We start from the raw sequence: 19,485 nt of genomic DNA on the forward strand, positions 1-19,485 counted from the left end.
CTCTATTTTGAATCTTGAGGACTTCTGTTAGTGTGTTAGTCGCTCAGTCATGCCCGACTCTCTGCGATCCCATGGACTACAGTCCACCAGGTTCCTCTGTCCATGAGGTTTTCCAGGCAAGGTTACTGGAGTGGGTTACCATTTCCTTCTCCAGGGGAGAGCGAGCATGAGGAGCTGGGCGTGCCGGGAGCGGGGGTGGGGTGGTGGGTGGCCCGGGACGCAACGCGCTGCAGCGGGTGAGCCAGAAGACTCTGAGGACTTCTAATCACCTTCAAAATTACGAAAACTGAGAAACCACAGTCCCCAGATAGGAGGAGCAGATAAAAAAAATGGCAGATCTAGGGGACTGGAACTCAGGTCGTGTGGTATGGAGTTCAAGGTTCTTGCAAGTCCATCATGCAGCCTCCTTTGCCAGGTTTAAATAATGAACCATGATACAACTCAACTCAATTTAAATGACTTTAATTGAGTGTGCACTTTGTGTAAGGCACCAGATGGTGTGTGAGCAATGACGTTCAGACACACAGTCCTTGGGCAAGAACACCTCACAGGACACAGCATACGTGCATGAAACGATTAGAGGATAATTTTTGGCAACAGGTAAGTAAGCACAAGAAAAAGTGGCACAGACAACATCCACAGCAGATGATTCATCAGATCAATTTTTCTTATGGAAAACCTCTACTGCCATTAACTCAACAATATAACCAACATAAGGTGAAGATTAATATGTATTTACATAGCTTCTTAATGAAACTGTAATGATAAAAGATCCCAGCATTAAGAAATTTGTTACCTGTTAAGGTTTCGTCTCTTCCCATGAAATGTCTATAAAATAGAACCAAGTCAACTCTATAAATGACACCCACGGTCACAAGGCAAACAGCCACCACTGAGATCACGACAGCTACGATCATTCCTCTAGTGAAGACGTGGCCGGGGATGTCAACCATGTCTTCTAGAAAGAAAAAGAAAATGGGAAAAATAAGTCAGGGAGATTTCATTAGAGTTTTTCACTGTCACATTGCCGTGGTCAGTTTTTTTAACCTTTAACACAAGTCAACTTGTCTATCCAGTTACTCTGAACTCCTGCCTTTAGTCTCCTGTGGTGATCCTTCTGCTCCACAGAAATGTGTACAAGTGTATTATTCAGAGATGTGAACTGAAAGTCTGTTCCTGCCCGAGGAAGTCAGATTTCTAGCGTGCTGAGACACCAGGGTGAAATGCAGAAGGACCCACACTAAACTTCAGTTCGTGGGCTGGGAACATATTGTGAAGGTGTGGGATCTTTGAAGATTAATTTGTATTTTATTTTTTAGTTAATTTTTGCTGATTTATAATGTGGTGCTAGTTTCTACCATACAGCAAAATGAATCGGCCACACATATACACACCCCCCTCCCGTATGGACTTGCTTCTCGTTCAGCTCACCGCAAAGCATTCAGCAGAGTCCTCCGTGCTACGCAATATGTTCTCATTGGTGATCTACCTTATGAGTCTACATGTGTCAACCCCAACGCCCCATTTCCCCCTTGGCACCCACACACGTGTTCTCTACGTTTGCGTCTCTATTTCCACTCTGCAGGCAGGATCATCCATACCATTTTTCTACATTGCACACACATATGAATGTGCGGTGTTCGTTTTCCTCTTTCTGACTTCACTGTGTATGACTGTCTAGGCCCACCCGTGTCTCTGCAAAGGGCGCTCACTATATTTTAACTGAAGCACAGGTGATTGACACTGTTATGCTAGGCTAAGGTGCACAGCAAAGTGAGTCTGCTCTGTGTACACATAAATGCACACTCTTCTTCAGATCTTTTCTCACATAGGCCATCACAGAATGCTGAGCAGCGCGCCCTGTGGTATACAGCAGATCCTTATTTGTTATCTATCTGATACACAGCGGTATGTGTACGTCAGTCCCAACCTTCCAATTCACCCCTCCCCCACCCCTTACTCCCGGTCACCTTGACAGACGGAGTGCCCAGGTGAGATCACGTGGGCTCCAGCCTGGACCCATCACCTATTCTGTGTCCCGGAGAAAGTCACTGATGCCCTAAACTCTTAGCGTTTTATCTGTACACACAGGACAGCAAGGAGGCTAGGAACACTTTCTCCTTCACTTACAGGGCTGCTGTTTTGAAGGTGGGTTAAATATTACAAATAAATAGCGAACACATTACCTGGCACTCAGATCTGAGAATTTTTGCATATTTTTATATGAAAATGTCCTTCGAGAAAAAAAGGTACCTTTCCTAGATTTATGCTCATTACGGACAACATAACACATAAAGGTATAAAGGACAGAATAATTTTTTAAATAAATCTGTTAAAAACTTTTAAAGTTGCACACTTTATTTTTTTTTTTTTAATTTTTTGGCCACACAGCATGAGGAATCTTAGTTCTCCAACCAGGGACCGAACCCACACCCCTGCATTGGAAGTTTGGAGTCCCAGTCACTAGACCAGCAGGGAAATCCCAATAGAATAATTTTTAATAACCATTCCACAGTGTGACCATGGCCACTGCCAACACACTAGTACATTTCCTTCTAGATTTTCTTTTTTCCCTGAAAACATTTATTTAATTGGAACCACATGGTGATCACTCTTTATTGCTTGACATTATATTGTGAGCATTTCTCTACATCTTACAATTATAATTCATGCCATCCCAATATTTAGATCAACTCCAATTTTTCATAAATATACATAATGCTGCAATGAATATATGTATAAACCCTTACCTATGTTTCTGATTATTTTCCTTGAGTACATTCTAATGGTGGTGGGATTGATTTCTGGGTCAAAGAGTATAAACATACACAAAGCTCTTGTCATCTTGACACAATTTTAGGGATTATCTTTCCAGTAAAAGTAACTATTAGGATGTAAGTAAGCGAACACCGGGCTTCCCTGGTGGCGCAGTGGTAAAGAACCCATCTGCCAGTGTAGAAGACGTGAATTTGATCCCTGGGTCAGGAAGATTCCCCTGGAGGAGGAAATGGCAGCCCTCTCCAGTATTCCTGCTTGGTGAATCCCACGGACAGAGGAGCCTGATGGGCTACAGTCCATGGGGTCACAGTTGGACACGACTAAGCGACTAAACAACAAAAGCAAATGCTGTTGCTTAATAAGTTAACTCTGGATAAACATAGGCCCTGAGGTTCCTGCATCTCTGAAAGGAAGAATGTAACTGTATCACACAATGCACACACTTTCATGCTGGCCCAAACACTCCTCCAGGGAAAATGATGGCGTCAAAGACCAAATTCCCTAGGTAATATCTGTGAGCCCAGGAGAAGAAGATAAGGTCAGGGTAGAAACTTTTATGGCAGAGATAGCACAGCCTTGTGCTGACCTAGGACAGTGCACCGCTGTCTGAGCAGCCACTTCTGAGCATCTCCTGAGTTCATGTCCTGGGGCTGGACTGTTTTGGTGGAGGTTGGAGTTGGTGTTGGTGGTTGTTTAGTTGCTAACTCATGTCTCACTCTTTGCGACTCCATGGACTGTAGCTTGCCAGCTCCTCTGTCCATGGATTTACTAGGCAAGAATATTGGAGTACACTGCCATTTCCTTCTTCAGGGGATCTTCCTAACCCAGGGATGGAATGCAGGTCTCCTGCATTGCAGGTGGATTCCTTACCGACTGAGCCACCAGGGATATCCAACATGAAGGTGGGTGATTCTGGAATACTCCATCAGATAGGTACTGAAACACCTGAAGAGTCCAGTGATCAGTCATCAAATAACTGTCCACTTGCTAAGACCAGGGACTGGCCCAAAGGAGGGAAACCTAAGTTCGCCTTTGTTGAATGAAGGACCAGCCCAGGGCTCCTGTGCCCACGGCCCCGCTGAGTTAGGGTGGAGGCAGGACCACTGGCTGCATCCTCCACCCAGCCGCAAACTTCCCTCTGGTTATCCAGAGTGTGGCGGAGCTGTTCAGACTACCTCCCCCACGATCCTTGCCCACCAGCATCTGAGCTCCACCTACCTCCCTGCTCCGGGCTCCTGGCTGCTGCATAAGATTGGAACATGACTGAGAGCAAAGATAGACCTGAGGCTTTCATTCCTCACAAAGGACAGCAGCGAAGGCTGAGCAACTGCTCTGCCACTGAACACCTGTGATAAGTCAGACCCTTCCCTTCTTAGGAGCTTGGTTCCTGGTTTGTAAGGTGAGAAAGTGATGAGCTATGGCGGGCCTCTCGTTTGCAGCATTCTAGGTTTGCACCGACTTCCAAAAATAAAATTTCTCACACCTTCTACCAGCAAGAGGAAGCTTTTGGTATCGATGCCTCCCTGGTTGGCCGCAGTGCAATTGTATGCAAAGTTTAGATTTCTTGTATTTATGTTCTCAATCCTCAGTATTATGGAAGCAAGCCATTTGCCTTCTGAAGTCCTGTAAGAGAGGAACAGGGTTTAGCAAAAGGCTGTGTGCCGTTACCAGGGACATGACCCATGAGAGAGGAATCTGTACGTGCAAATACGTCTGTAAAAAGCAATGCTCTGTGGACTTCAGAGATCTTCGCTTTCTGCTGAGTTCTGTTCAAGTGTGAGCTGCCTGCTCCCTGGGGATGTCAGTCCTCCTGAGACCATCTGGGGCAGGTGCTGCCTAGAACTAAAATGCCTGGAAGATGACGATGGTCAGTTGAAAATATAAGAAAATATTCTCTCAAATGCAGGCATACTTCACTTTACTGAACTTTGCTTTATTGCACTTTGCAGATATTGCACTTTTCACAAATTCAAGGTGTATCAAGCAAGTCTCTGGCTGCCATTTTCCCAACAGCATTTGCTCACTTTATGTCTCTGTGTTGCATTTTGGTAATTCTCAGAAATTCACATTTTTTCATTATCATTATATTTGTTAGGGGATCTGTGATCAGGGATCTTTGATGCTACTATGGTAATGGTTTGGGCATCTATTTTAGCCATCAAGTATTTTAAAATAAGGTATGGGCATTGTTTTTTACATTTAATGCCACTGCACACTTAATGGAGTACAGTACATGCCCAGTCGCTCAGTTGTGTCCGACTCTTTTGCGATCCCATGGACTGTAGTCTGCCAGGCTCCTCTGTCCATGCGATTTCCCAGGTAAGAAGACTGGAGTGGGTTGCCATTTCCTTCTCCAGGGGATCTTCCCAATCTAGGGATCAAACCTGCATCTCCTGCATCTCCTAGATTCTTTACCACTGAATCATTGGGAAAGCCCACAATATGGTGTAAATAATTTCATGCGCATTGGGAAACCAAAAAATTCATGGGACTCACTTTATTGTGGTATTTGCTTTATAGTGGTAGTCTGGAACCAAACCCGCAATAGCTCCAAGATGTGCCTGTGTTTCATCTATTCCTCCTGTCCTGACTATTCAGTGTCCCTCCCACTGTGAAGTCTCTGCCAGCAGTGACAAGGCTGCGAATCATTAGTACAGATGCAGATGCATATCAAGCTTGTCCTCACAATCCTAATGATAACTCTTATTTTATTCAGCATTTAAATTAAAACACAACACTATCTTCAGACATCTCCAAGCACATGAGAAATACCAGTTAAGCTGCTCAGAGAGTGTCAGAAAATGAGCAGAGACCACCAGTGCAGCCAGCTGTCTTTCTCTTCTGAAAGGATTCAAGATGTCCTGTCTTTGATACAAGGCAAATGCTCTTGCTATCTGCCTCTTGCCAGTGGCAGGCTGTATAGGCTTAGGGTCAACCAGCACTCCCAAGTATAGTCATTCACCTGCCAGGCCTCCAGCAGCTGGACGTGGGACCCACTGCAGCCTCTAACTCTCTCAGTTTCATTTTAGAACCAATTCTCTACAGAAGTCACCAAACCAGAAATATCTTCCCTGGTGGCTCATATGGTAAACAATTTGCCTGCAATGCAGGAGGACCTTGGTTTGATCCCTGGGTTGCTAAGATCCCCTGGAGAAGGAAATGGCAACCCACTTCAGTATTCTTGCCTGGAGAATTCCATGGACAGAGGAGCCTGGGATAAAGAGTCCATGGGGTCACAAAGAGTCAAACACAACTGAGCGACTAACACTTTCATCTTTCTTTCAACATCAATGTAAAATCCACAAACAAGACACAAAAAACCTACTGAGAAACCAAAATAGAAGACATAAGTTCATGCACCCACTATAAAGAAAGATTCAGCTTTACTTAGGCTCTTAGCTGAGTTTAAGTTCCATTTCTGTAAGTTTGGTGAGTTGGTTTTCTGTGCCTCCAGAGATGAGCGATAGACCATGGGAAGGGGGAAATGCAGGAATCCAGTGGGGGAATAGATGCTGAGGACAAGATAGATACAGCAGCCGGGGGGCCACACAGTCCAGCTGAGCCAACATTTCATGAGCACCAATCTCACACCTGATTCTGGGTGAGGGCATAGACCTTGCATTCTCTAAGAAGCTTGTAGACATGTGTCAGCAAGAATTGAGGGCTGCCAGCAAAATGTCAGAGAATATATATATATATATAACATATATATATGGTGTGTATAAAAAAGCAGAACAATCTCAAAAACACAGCTAAGGTGACAGACACCTCAGGACCACAACTCACTAAAACCTGAGTGTACAATTTCCTTAATAATGACAGTAATGACTCCAAACCATTCAGAACCATTTAAATGGCCATAGAGGGACTTCCCAGGTGGTTCAGTGGTTAAGATTTAGCACTTCCACTTTAGGAGGTGCTCAGAGAACTACGATCCCACAAAGGCAGGTGCAGGCAAAAATGAATAAATGGCCATTGGTTCAGGGCATTTTGTTTTAATAAAGTATATTTGTTTGTTGCTGTTGATCAGTCACTCAGTCATGTTCGACTCTTCGGCAACCCCATGGACAGCAGGACAGCAGCACGCCAGGCTGCCCTGTCCTCCACAATCTCCCAGCGTTTACTCAAACTCGTGTTCTTTAATATAGGATACTTAAGTATTAAACTATATGCCATTTGGAACTTTTTGCACTAACTCTGCCTCCTGGATATTTATACATAACCACCGCCCTGCTGGGTGTTTCTACCTGCTCCTATTGTGTTTCTTATTTCCATTGATGGACACTGACAGGAAAAGGCTACCATAATTACTAGGAACAATGTCAATCGACCAACAACAAATGTCGTGGGGTAGGTGATTGGTCATTTAAATCAGTGTTTTCTTGAGTGATCATATACACCTGACAATCTTTGGAGATCCTCCTAGACTTGAGGAAATTCCTTGATTCTCACCTTTAAGAAAGATAATCATATATATATATATGTGTGTGTGTGTGTGTATATACACACACACACACACACATGTATAGCTGATTCGGCTTGCTATACAGTAGAAACTAACACGACACTATAAAGCAACCACACTCCAAAAAAAATTTTAAAAAGCAAATATAATTGATTAGTTGGACTACCCTAAAAAAAAAAAAATAGATAATCACTATAAGGAACGTTATACAAACAAGCTCTGAACTATCCCTAAAGAGCAGGAGGCAGTGTCTATGTCAGCATAGGTCATGCCCAGTGAAGATATCCCCAAACACACACAAAACTGTCTTCAAAGGGCTCTCTCCATCTTCGCGATTTTCAGTTCTCCTCGTTTCCATAATTTCCAGCAACAGAACAAAGAAACATGTGTACGGGGGAAGTCCAGGGGGCAGATCTGGAGAGGAAGTGGTATTAATAGATGGCCTGCCTGTGGCCAGAGGCGTTCCAGGACTCTCAGAGAGGTACTGGTGATGCGCTGCGTCACCTGTGGACACCCAGCTGGCCCCACGGTGACACAGGCAACACAGCCAGGCATGCAATAAGGGTCCGGAGTGCACTCAAGGGGCCCAGACTGACTTGTACACGTCCCAGTCTCCTGACCTGTTCTTTTCTCTGGCACATTTGTAAAATCAAAGCATTTAACACAATGTTCAAAGTTCATATGACAGTGGCCTAGTTAATCACTCTTCCATAAGATGCTTAAGGTAAAGTCTTCACCCCCATCAGATCCTGACTCACCAAAAGCTACTTCTGTGAGGCTAATAAGCCTCACTGACGTTCTTTTTCTTTATTGACTACACCACGTGGCATGCAGGATCTTAGCTCCCTGACCAGGGAACAAACCCGCACCCCCTGCATTGGAAGCATGCAGACTTGACCACTGGACTGCCAGGGAAGTCCCAACCTTCTCTTTCTAATTTAGATCTCAGCAATAAATTTCTGCATCATTCATCAGCTTAGATATGAGAACTGTAATTATGAAATATGTAAGTTATAAGTTAAATTCATCTCAAGCATCCTATCAGTCTTTCAGGAGTCTGGTGTTTTGATCTCATATATATATATGATACAGGGGCTTCCCTGGTGGCTCAGTGGTAAAGATCCCACCTGCCAAGGCAGGATGTGGGTTTGATTCTTGGTCTGGGAAGATCTCCTAAATTAGGAAATGGCATCCCACTCCAGTATTCTTGCCTGGGAAATCCCATGAACAGAGGAGTCTGGCGGGCTACAGCCCATGGGGTTGCAAAACTACTCAGACACGACTTAGTAACTGAACAACAACAACATATCACATATCCATACCTAATTCTCGTCACTTCCCCTTCATGTACATTAGGATCCTCTCCATTTTTTCTCCAGGTGTTCCAGTAAATCACATCATTTTCATTCAGCAAAGCAGAGCAGTTGAGCTGTATATCTTTTCCTAGGTAAAAGTTGACAACCAATGTTCTGATTTTAGAAACTCAGGTTTCCCAAAGGCTAAAATTAATAAAGCCAATGTATATTAATGTAACATATAATGCTAATATAGTGCTGCGTCTAAGAAAAATATGCCTTGTTTTCATTTAAAAAAAAACTTATAAAGCAGAGAAATTTGGTTGTGATTACAAGTCATCACCAAACTATGAATTGGCCTCTATTCAAATATTTATGTTGAAATCAATTATTAAAACTTAGGAAGGCCAGTGGACTTTCTTTTCAACCAATAGCCTAATAAGTAGTGTCAGGCTAAAACACCCACTGTAACTTCTAGAAAAACAAAATGAATAAAAAACAAAAAATTAAATGAGCTAAAAATTAAAGATGTCAAAGTGCAGGGCAAACCAAGAGCAACAGTTGGACAGAAAGCACAGTGAGGAATAAAGTTCTTCCAGGGTGAACTGGGGCTTCTCTGGTGGCTTAGGGGTAAAGAATCCACCTGCCAATGCAGGAGATACAAGTTCAATCCCTGGGTCAGAAGATCCCCTGGTGAGGGAATGGCTACCCACTCTAGTCTTCTTGCCTGGAGAAGTACATGGACAGAGGCACCTGGCAGGCTACGGTCCATAGGGTCACAAAAGAATTCAACACAACTCAGCAATTTTTGAATAGCAAAAACAACAGTCAAGTCAGTCCACTGATTCAAAGTGAATCCCTTAATCAAATATTCAAACCATACAGTAAGTTTGAATAATTTCTCCAGAGAATTCTCATTGAGTTTTCATATTTAAAAGTGACCACAGTTACTATTCGGAGAAGGAAATGGCAACCCATTCTAGTATTCTGGCCTGGAAAATCCCATGGACAGAGGAGTCTAGAGGTCTACACGTCCAGGGGGTTGCAAAGAGTTGGACATGACTTAGTGACTAAACAACAGTTACTGTTAGAGAAAAGCCACATAGAAAGTGACTAAAACCACGGGTCTGCAAACCATAGGCACTTCCATAATCATTTGAACACATTGCTAATATTAACTATCACTAAAAAGGGCAACATTCAAACAATGACAAGGTTTTCCTGCTTTTGTTATATTCTTCAGTAAACACGGTATGTGTTACGAACACAATGTTGATCAATAAAAAACCAGATTTGGCCTTCAAAGACTCAATTATGCCCCCCGTTCATAAATCCAAAATACACGTATGTCAAAATATACCTAATTTCACTTTAACTTCATTGATCTTTGGTCCAAGAAGAGCTGGAATTATATTACTGTGGTCTGAAAGTGAATAAAGAAGAGAAAAATGCATTAGTGTTGCATGGAGCTTTGCTAAGACAGACGTATTACAACATCTGTTGTAATATACTTATCATTCCAGGTAACAAACATTCTAACAATCATCACTTAACATTTATTATTTTATTGTATTTTCATTAGATAAGGGAGACAGGGAACACTAGTTGTCCTTTCACTTTCCATCAACTCAAATCTCACCTAACTGGACAGAGCTTACTGAACTTGGTCTCCCCTCAGTTCCACCTATGACTTCTGCCCAGCACAGCTAAAAGCCAGAAGACGCAAGAAGACAATGAAACCTCCAGACCCAGAAGATGCAGACTCACTGGGAACTGTCTTTGTGTTCTCCCTTCTCTCTGCCCTCAATGCCTCAAAATAGACTTCCTGGATGCAAGGCACTGACTAAGTGGCGTATACCAAGGATGCAAGCGCCTCTAGAAGCTGGAGAAGGCAAGGTATTGATTCTCCTGCAGAGCCTCTAGAATGAACACAATCCTACCAAAACCTGGAATTTAGCCCAAGGAAACCATTTTAGACTGTTGACCTCCAAAACTGGACAGTAAATTTATGTTGTTTGAAGACAGGAAGTTTGTGGTAACTTGTACACTCACAATGCATGTGTGGAGCACAGCTATGTAAGTGGAGAGTTGGAGAGAAGAGGGAAGATGCTGCCAAAGTAAATGAGCTCTAGAAACTGTGAGCCCATGACCTTGTTGGATGGATCACCCTAGGAGTTTACAGCTTCCTGGGAAAGAAGAAGAAGGGTGGATAAGCCACCTGTCTTCAGACACTTGAAGGAGCTGTCATTTGCAGAAGGGACCAGATTTAATTTGTGGAGTTATTGAAGGCAACCACAGCCACAAGTGGAAACTACAGGAAGGCGTCAGTTCAGTTCAGTCGCTCAGTCATGTCCAACTCTTTGTGACCCCATGGACTGCAGCACACCAGGCCTCCCTGTCCATCACCAACTCCTGGAATTTACTCAAACTCATGTCCATTGAGTCGGTGATGCCATCCAGCCGTCTCATCCTCTGTCGTCCCCTTCTCCTCCCACCTTCAATCTTTCCCAGCATCAGGGTCTTTTCAAATGAGTCAGTTCTTCACATCAGGTGGCCAAAGTATTGCAGTTTCAGCTTCAGCATCAGTCCTTCCAACGAATAGTCAGGACTGATCTCCTTTAGGATGGACTGGTTGGATCTCCTAGCTGTCCAAGCGACTCTCAAGAGTCTTCTCCAACACCACAGTTCAAAAGCATCAATTCTTCGGTGCTCAGCTTTCTTTACAGTCCAACTCTCACATCCATACATGACTACTGGAAAAACGATAGCCTTGACTAGATGGACCTTTCTGGCAAAGTAATGTCTCTGCTTTTTAATATGCTATCTAGGTTGGTCATAACTTTCCTTCCAAGGAGTAAGTGTCTTTTAATTTCATGGCTGTAGTCACCATCTGCAGTGATTTTGGAGCCCCCCAAAATAAAGTCTCTCACTGTTTCTGCTGTTTCCCCATCTATTTGCCATGAAGTGATGGGACCAGATGCCATGATCTTAGTTGTCTGAATAGTGAGTTTAAGCCAACTTTTTCACTCTCCTCTTTCACTTTCATCAAGAGGCTCTTTAGTTCTTCTTCAGTTTCACATAAGAGTGATGTCAGCTGCATATCTGAGGTTACTGATATTTCTCCCGGCAATCTTGATTCCAGCTTGTGTTTCATCCAGCCCAGCATTTCTCATGATATATAAGTTAAATAAGCAGGGTGTCTATATACAGCCTTGACGTACTCCTTTCCTGATTTGGAACCAGTCCATGTCCAGTTCTAATTGTTGTTTCTTGACCTGCATACAGATTTCTCAAGAGGCAGGTCAGGTGGTCTGGTATTTCAATCTCTTTAAGAATTTCCCACAGTTCATTGTGAAGGCATAACTGGACTCAATGGGAAAAAAAAGACTCATTGACAATCAAGCATTAAAATCTTGACCCAGCTGCTGAGTGATTTGGTCATTTCCATGGCAGTTCCCAAGAAGAGACTGAATGATCTATTACTGGCTGAGCCATGCAAAGGATTTCTTCACTGGGTGGGATTTAATTAAATAATTACTTCTAAGGTCTCCAGCTCCGGTGCTCTGGTGGCTTAGATGGTAAAGAATTTGCCTGCAATGCAGGAGACCTGGGTTAGATCCCTGGGTTGGGAAAATCCCTTGGAGAAGGAAATGGCTCCCCACTCCAGTATTCTTGCCTGGAGAGTCCCCATGGACAGAGGAGCCTGGAAGGCTACAGTCCATGTGATCGCAAAGAGTTAGACATGACTGAAGAGACTTTCCAAGCAAGCAAGCAAGGTCTCCAATACCCTACAAGTCCAGGCTTCAGTGTTTCCATTACATAGGGTCTGGGTTCATGGTAAACCAGAATAAAAGCCATCATCTCAAAATGTAAAGCTTCTTCCGCAGCCAAACCTGTGCTTTTTACATGTTCTCACCTGAGTGGACAGTCCCTAGCATGTCCTCCTATCTGTCCTTCATGCTCTCCCTCTAGGAACCAGCTCAAATGGCCTCCAGCCTCTCTTCTACCTCTGAACTCTTTCTGAGCCCTTAGAAACTCACAGATGACTCCAATTTCATATTCCGTGGTGCTTCTATGTGGCTTATCATCTTGATACAGAGCAGGATCCAGTGGGGCTCCTGGGCACAAAAGCCTTTCTATGTCCTCCATTTATTGAATACAGGAAATTGGCTTCATTCAGCCTCCAGGACCTTCCTTGAGTTTCCAGGATGCAGGACAAGGGAGGAACAGACAAGAAACAATAGTGCAGCCTTGGGGCAGAGTCCTGGTTCCCCCTCAAGGGATACACAGAACAGTATCTTTGAGCTATTTTGCAAATACTGAAACCCCCACCAGGTGGGAGAAGTTAGCAGTGATAAACGGAATACTTTCTGCCACATCAGTTAACAAAGGATGTCACAGTCATCAGAGACTTCTGCTGTTGTTGTTCCATTGCTCAGCCATGTTCAACTCTTTGCAACCCCATGGGTTGCAGCACATCAGGCTTCCCTGCCCTTCACTATCTCCTGGAGTTTGCTCAAACTCATGACCATTGAGTCTGTCATGCTATCCAACCATCTTATCCTCATCAGAGATTGCAGCCCTCCAATGTGAGCTAGGGCTTCCCAGATGGTGTTAGCCGTAAAGAATCCACCTGCTAATGCAGGAGCCACAAAAGACACAGATTCAATCCCTGGGTCAAGAAGATCTCCTGGAGGAGTAAATGGCAACCCACTCCAGATTCAATCCCTGGGTTGAGAAGAACCCCTGAATTAGGAAACAGCACCCCACTCCTGTATTCTTGCCTGGGAGATCCCATGGACTGAAGAGCCTGATAGGCTACAGCCCATGGGGTTGCAGAGTCAGACACAACTAGGCAAATGAGCAGAGCACTAATGTAAGCTTGTGAGCCCTGAGGGAACTCAGGAAGCAGCATACCTGCCATCTCAGTCATCAGGCTACAGCCACTCCCTAGGGTGAGCCCTTAGGAACCTCCAGATGTGCAAACACAGGATACTGGCCCCAGAGAGCTGAAGTGAAGTGAAGTGAAAGTTGCTCAGTTGTGTCCCACTCTTTGCAACCCCATGGACTATACAGTCCATGGAATTCTCCAGGCCAGAGTACTGGAGTGGGTAGCCTTTCCCTTCTCCAGGGGATCTTCCCAACCCAGGGATCAAACCCAGGTCTCCCACATTGCAGATTCTTTACCAGCTGAGCCATCACGGAAGCAAAGGTGCACAGCAAAGGAATGACTTCAGGGAGCCCAGATTCTTGTATCTTCCCATACACAGAAAAGCACTATTTTCCTTACCTTGTGATATCTAGTTTTCTTCAATTAACAATACTCTTGAGGTTCAGATTACCTGCCCTTTGTTGCAAAACTTCTAACGTGGCTCCCCATTCACCTCCTTGGAGCAGTTCTTTCAGGGTTACTTGAGATGCTGCCTTCTGGGCTTCAACACTGTCAACTTTTAGGTTGTGAATATTTTTTAAGTTGACAGTGGTATGCTGCCCACAAGAATGTAGACCTCAGACTGGTTACAACTGGGTTGATCATGCTGATGCTCACTCACCACCAACCAATCAGAAGAATGTCCTCAGGTTGACCACGCCCTCTTTGAACCATGACTCTGACTCCTCACTACCCCCTCCAGGTGGAGACACACAATCTGGAGGGTATTAGCCCACCATGGCTCCCTTTGTCTGGCAAAGTAATAAAGCTATTTCTTTCTACTTCACCTAAAAATCTGTCTCCAAGATTTAATTCAGTGTCAGGGTCCAGAGTTCAGATTTGGTTTTAACCTCTCCTGACTATATATAATCAAATTCCTGAAAACAGTGCATTACTCACTTAATTTTCTATTTCCCTGCTTTTCTTACCTCCAAATACTCAGTTTATTGAATATAGGTGCTAAATAAGTAATATTGAGTGAAAGCAGATGCTTAATAAAAGATTTCACAATGTACTGAAATACCAAATGAGGGAACATCAGAGGTTCACTTATATCAACTTTCATTACCCACCCTCACTCCAACAGTGCAAAATTATTCAGAGTGGAAGATGATGCCAAAATGATTTTGACCCTTATATGTGAACTAGTGATGTGGTCACAAGTCCAACTAAGTTGCCTCCGCCTTCCTGTATGACTTTAGAAGAAAGAAAACAGTCCGTTTTACTAAGACACATTTGTTTCTTCCTGATTCTAAAATTTATCTTACCTCCAACTATTGTAATATTGAAGGTTTTGGTGACGTTGAATAGTTTTCCATTATGATGTAGGAAAAACATGCAGGTATAATATCCCTGATCTTTAAACTCTGCATTCTTTAAAAATGGGTTTTGATTGTTCTCCATCTTTGTACAGTTCTGTTTTAGAAAAAGCAAGTTAAAATACCTTGAGTAAAAATGGTATCCTACGACAAGAACTTAAAATGCTAAGTTAAAGATCTTTAGAGAAAGAGGGAAAGAGAATGAAAACTAGCAATTTTTGAACAAATGTCTCAGTGATTTGGTACTGCCTCTACTGGAACAATGAAATATAGTCCCATCAGTGAATTGGACCCTGAAACAAAAAAGATAAACTAGTAGAATTAGAATGAGGTCTGTAGTTTAGTTAATAATGTTTAGTTCAGTTCAGTTGCTCAGTCGTGTCTGATTCTTTGCAACCCCATGAACAGCAGCACGCCAGGCCTCCCTGTCCATCACCAACTCCCAGAGTCCACCCAAACCCATTTCCATCGAGTTGGTGATGCCATCCAACCATCTCATCCTCTGTCGTCCCCTTCTCCTCCTGCCCCCAATCCCTCCCAGCATCAGGGTCTTTTCCAATGAGTCAACTCTTCACATGAGGTGGCCGAAGTATTGGAGTTTCAGTTTCAACATCAGTCCTTCCAATGAACACCCAGGACTGATCTTCTTTAGGATGAACTGGTTGGATCTCCTTGCAATCCAAGGGACTCTCAAGAGTCTTCTCCAACACCACAGTTCAAAAGCATATTGTTATCAGTGCTAATTTCCTGGTTATGACTGTTGTATTATATGGTTATGTATGTATATGGTTAATAAGGATAAGATGAATAAAGGGTATATGTGAACAATAAAAAAAGAAAAAAAAAGAAATACAATCCTATTTCTGGTATTATCATTAGCATTATTAATATTCTCTGGGAAATAGTGGATGGGGATATTGTAAATGCTTTCATCATTTCCTTTTAATCTCCCTCTTATACACACAAAGGAGGGAGGAAGAGGAGGAAGGGGAGAGAGAGAGAGGAAAAAAAGACCACTACCACAAAAATATCCCTGTTTGGGTCAAAACTTTCCACACAACTATTTCTTAATGCTTTTAGCCTAATTCCACTCAGGACTACCCATCCTAGGGGTGGGTGGTGGAGGGGGGAGGAGAATTACTCAGAGAATCGTGTTCCTAGCAGACCACCCAGCCCCGCTGAAGGCCCTCACCAGAAGACAGTGGGCTGATCAGAAAGGCGTAAAGAGGGGCTTCGCTGGTGCCCCAGTGGTTAAGCATCTGACTGCCAACGCAGAGTCAACATGGGTACCGAATGCCCAACCTGGAGCATCCTCCATGGATGTAGGAGCTCAGCCAAGTCAGCTGAGCTGTGGAGACTTTTATGTCACATGTTATGAGACCAGAATGCTGCGCAGCCATCAGACCCTCCTTCTGGGATTTTGTCTTTTCTATCATCTTCAGTTAAAATATCTTAAAAGCACTACCTTATACAATACCGTTCTGTTGACCAGTTGTTGATAGTAATTGTGTTCACAGGCTATCTGCAAAGATTTCTTAACTTCCACAGCTTTACTCGTTACCACTTTCTCAGTAAAACAGCTATGTTTACTTCTTGGGATGACATTTAATTTCCAGCCATGAGTATCATTTCTAGAAAATAAAGGTTTAGAGATATTTTATCATTAGGACAGAGACTTTTCAAATACCACTTTTCAGTAACCAATCCAGTGAAATAATGTTCCCTTATTTTTGTAAAAAGAGACTTGTTCATGGATGCCCAAATCCTGTTCTTCTACCCCAACTGTGAGTTATATAGTCTACCTTAGTGTGGAAAGACCCAACTGTAACCCACTTCTGTAATCACCCCTGCTAACAGCTCACATAACATTCACAGGTTAATAAGAGATTCTGAATTTCTTTCTGACTCCTGAGAGTTCCTATATGTAAAAACAAACCCAAATGACCTCACTCTGTGCAAAACCACAGGAGTGCAGTTAAGGTTTCACTGCGGGGTCTCACTCAGCTCTCAAGAGCTCTGATGATAAATCAAGACTCACTCCAGAGATGCTCGTGAAAGAAATCTACTATGTCTAGCAGCGCTGCATCACCATGTACCCGGCCCTGAGCTATTTTCTACAGGTCAGTCTCAAATCTCTATAAAAATCCACACATGGAACTTCCCTGATGGTCAAGTGGTTACAAATTCGCATTGCAATGCAGGGGACATGGGTTCAATCCCTAGTCTGGGAAGATTCCACATGCCATGGGGCACCTATGCCCCACGTGCCACAACTACTGAAGCCCGCACACCCTAGAACCCGTTCTCTGCGACAAGAGAAGCCAATGCAATGAGAAGCCTGCTCCCTGCAACTAGAGAGTAGCCCCTGCTCACTGCAACTAGAGGAAGTGAAGACCCAGTTCAACCAAAAACAAAAATAAATTAATTTAAAAGAAAACCACACATATATCATGTATACATAAGTACATACACAACATCACAAACGTACCAGATTAACACTACCGTCACCCATGTTCTCACTAACGGTTCATCACATAGATATTTCTTGTCCCAGTTACTCCTTCCCCATCTCACCAAATAAAGTATAAAGAGATTTAAGTTCAGTAATAATCACTGACACGTTCAGTGAGTGGCCGTCATTTCATAGAATTCAGGATTCTTGACTACAGGTATCCTGGAAGATTCTACCTAGGCTTAGTCCTGAGAAGGCTGTGCAAAGTCCATTGGATCTCCCCTCTCACTGCCCTGGGAGGGAGGTTTGTGACTGTCTGACCCACACATCTTTCACCAGCACTGCCATCTGGCTCCCAATCAACCCTGAAACTGGACTAGGGTGTGTATGTTCATCGCTCAGCCGTGTCTGACTCTTTGCAACCCCAGGGACCCACCATGCTCTTCTGTCCATGGTGTTACCCAGGCAAGAATACTAGAGTGGGTTGTCATACCCTTCTCCAGGGGATCTTCCCAACCCAGGGATCAAATCCGTGTCTCTTGTGTCTCCTGCACTGGCAAACAGATCCTTTACCACCGAGCCACCAAAGAATCATGGCCACCAGGATTAGAGTGTCTACCCAATGCCAGCCCATCTCCCCAGTCTGAGTTCATCACCCAGGAATCTGTTCTGCTTCACTTCATGCTTAGAAACATCATGAAGCCTGTACCACTTAATTCTTTTGACTGGTGACTTTGGGCAACAGGAACAGCTGAATTAAAAAATGAATTTCACTGAAGCCTCACTTCTCTTTGGCAAGGATCACCTAAAAGTAAGTCACACTGAGGCAATCCCCTTTCATTAACATTACTAAGAAAATAAATATAGAGCAGTATTTAATTCAATTTTTCAACAATAACGTATTACTTCATGTTGTAGGAAGAACAGGAAGAAGAAAACGTGTGGATAATCAGACTTCTCCTATTATTGTTTATTTGATTTGTCAAACCAAGTCCAAGAGTTCTGTGAAATATACTACCATAAAGAGAAGGTGTACTCACCCCATTTGGAAGGAGTAAGATCCACTGTCAGTCAACTCCACTGGCCAAAACTCCAAAACATAACCACGCAAAAGAATTCTGGGTGAACTGCTCAAGTTCAGGTCAACAGGTCCATGTGATTCATTTTTGTACCATTTTATGGTGGTTGTTTTTTTCTCATGCTCCGGTGAAGACGAGCAATATTTCAGATAGAAAGGTTCCCCTTCGACTGCGGTAATATGAAGACGTGAGGTACAAGTTTCTTCTGAAGATTAGCAAAGTAAAAGAAAAAAAAAAAAAACAAAACAGAATGACAACATAAGTTTGCTTCAGATGAAGAAGCTGGGTTGGGAAGAACATCCTGAGAAAACTCGATGCCTCATTTCTGTGGGTTCTTATTTTAGGGTCAACCTTTCCAACATTAAGAAACAGGAGGTCAATCTCTCTAACAGTAAGGCACTTGCAGAAGGTAAATGAAGACAAAATTTCCAACACCGTCTCCCAAACAGGAAGATACTGGAACTTAACCTACAGAAGCTGGAAGGCAAATAAATGCACCTAGTCTCTTGAAAGAAAAGGTTACACATGACAGTCAGCAAGGTCACAATGTTGCCACACTTACCCTGAAACATCCCGGTTGAGGCATCACCATGGGGAGAAAAAGAAACCTAGAAATCTCAGTTTCCCACCTAAACCATCAGAAGTCTCACGGGTCTTGTTCTCAACCAGTCTACCTAACCATTCCCCGGGCAAGGGTGAGGATGGTTAAAAGTATGCCTATGTATGTGTAAATCCATTACTTCTCTAGGTTATCATGTGGATAATCAATAATTGACTCATATAATTCATACTGATGATTAATTCTTACTGACTTACTCAAATCTGGGTCACTTCTCCTTTCAGAGATCTCTCTCTCCTTCCCTCTTTCTCAACTAACCCAGACACTATGGCTTTAGGGATTTATTGGATCCTTTGGGTCATCCTGAGTCACCTCTCCCCTCCTTCTTCACTTCCAATAGTTCAAAGTAGGCAGGAATGGACTTTTTCCCTATCCTGTCTTCTGGAAGTTCCCTCTGGCTGCATTTTGAACATGAGAACCCTTATGTTGAACCAAGCAGTTCTCTGGGGGGATACAAAGTATGTGCCTTCTCTATAGTCAGGGTTTATTTTTCAAAGCAACTGTCTGGTTTTAATTCAGTGTTGTTAACCACAAGGTAGAGAGGAAGT

At 43.3% G+C, this 19,485-nt stretch overlaps 1 protein-coding gene across 1 annotated transcript in view; it reads right to left on the minus strand.

Moving 5' to 3' along the window:
• Positions 1-19,485, minus strand: part of IL18R1 (interleukin 18 receptor 1) — a 37,577-nt gene that overhangs the window by 10,558 nt on the left and 7,534 nt on the right. The window contains exons 3-9 of the mRNA XM_061155844.1: positions 18,280-18,523; positions 16,253-16,418; positions 14,737-14,884; positions 9,899-9,961; positions 8,566-8,686; positions 4,262-4,401; positions 797-958 (exon numbers count right to left, since the gene is read on the minus strand). Of these exons, the coding sequence (XP_061011827.1) occupies positions 797-958; positions 4,262-4,401; positions 8,566-8,686; positions 9,899-9,961; positions 14,737-14,884; positions 16,253-16,418; positions 18,280-18,523 (1,044 nt within the window). The remainder of the gene's footprint in view (positions 1-796; positions 959-4,261; positions 4,402-8,565; positions 8,687-9,898; positions 9,962-14,736; positions 14,885-16,252; positions 16,419-18,279; positions 18,524-19,485) is intronic.

This window comes from Dama dama, chromosome 11 (genome assembly GCF_033118175.1).
Source record: "Dama dama isolate Ldn47 chromosome 11, ASM3311817v1, whole genome shotgun sequence".
Lineage (NCBI taxonomy): Eukaryota > Metazoa > Chordata > Mammalia > Artiodactyla > Cervidae > Dama > Dama dama.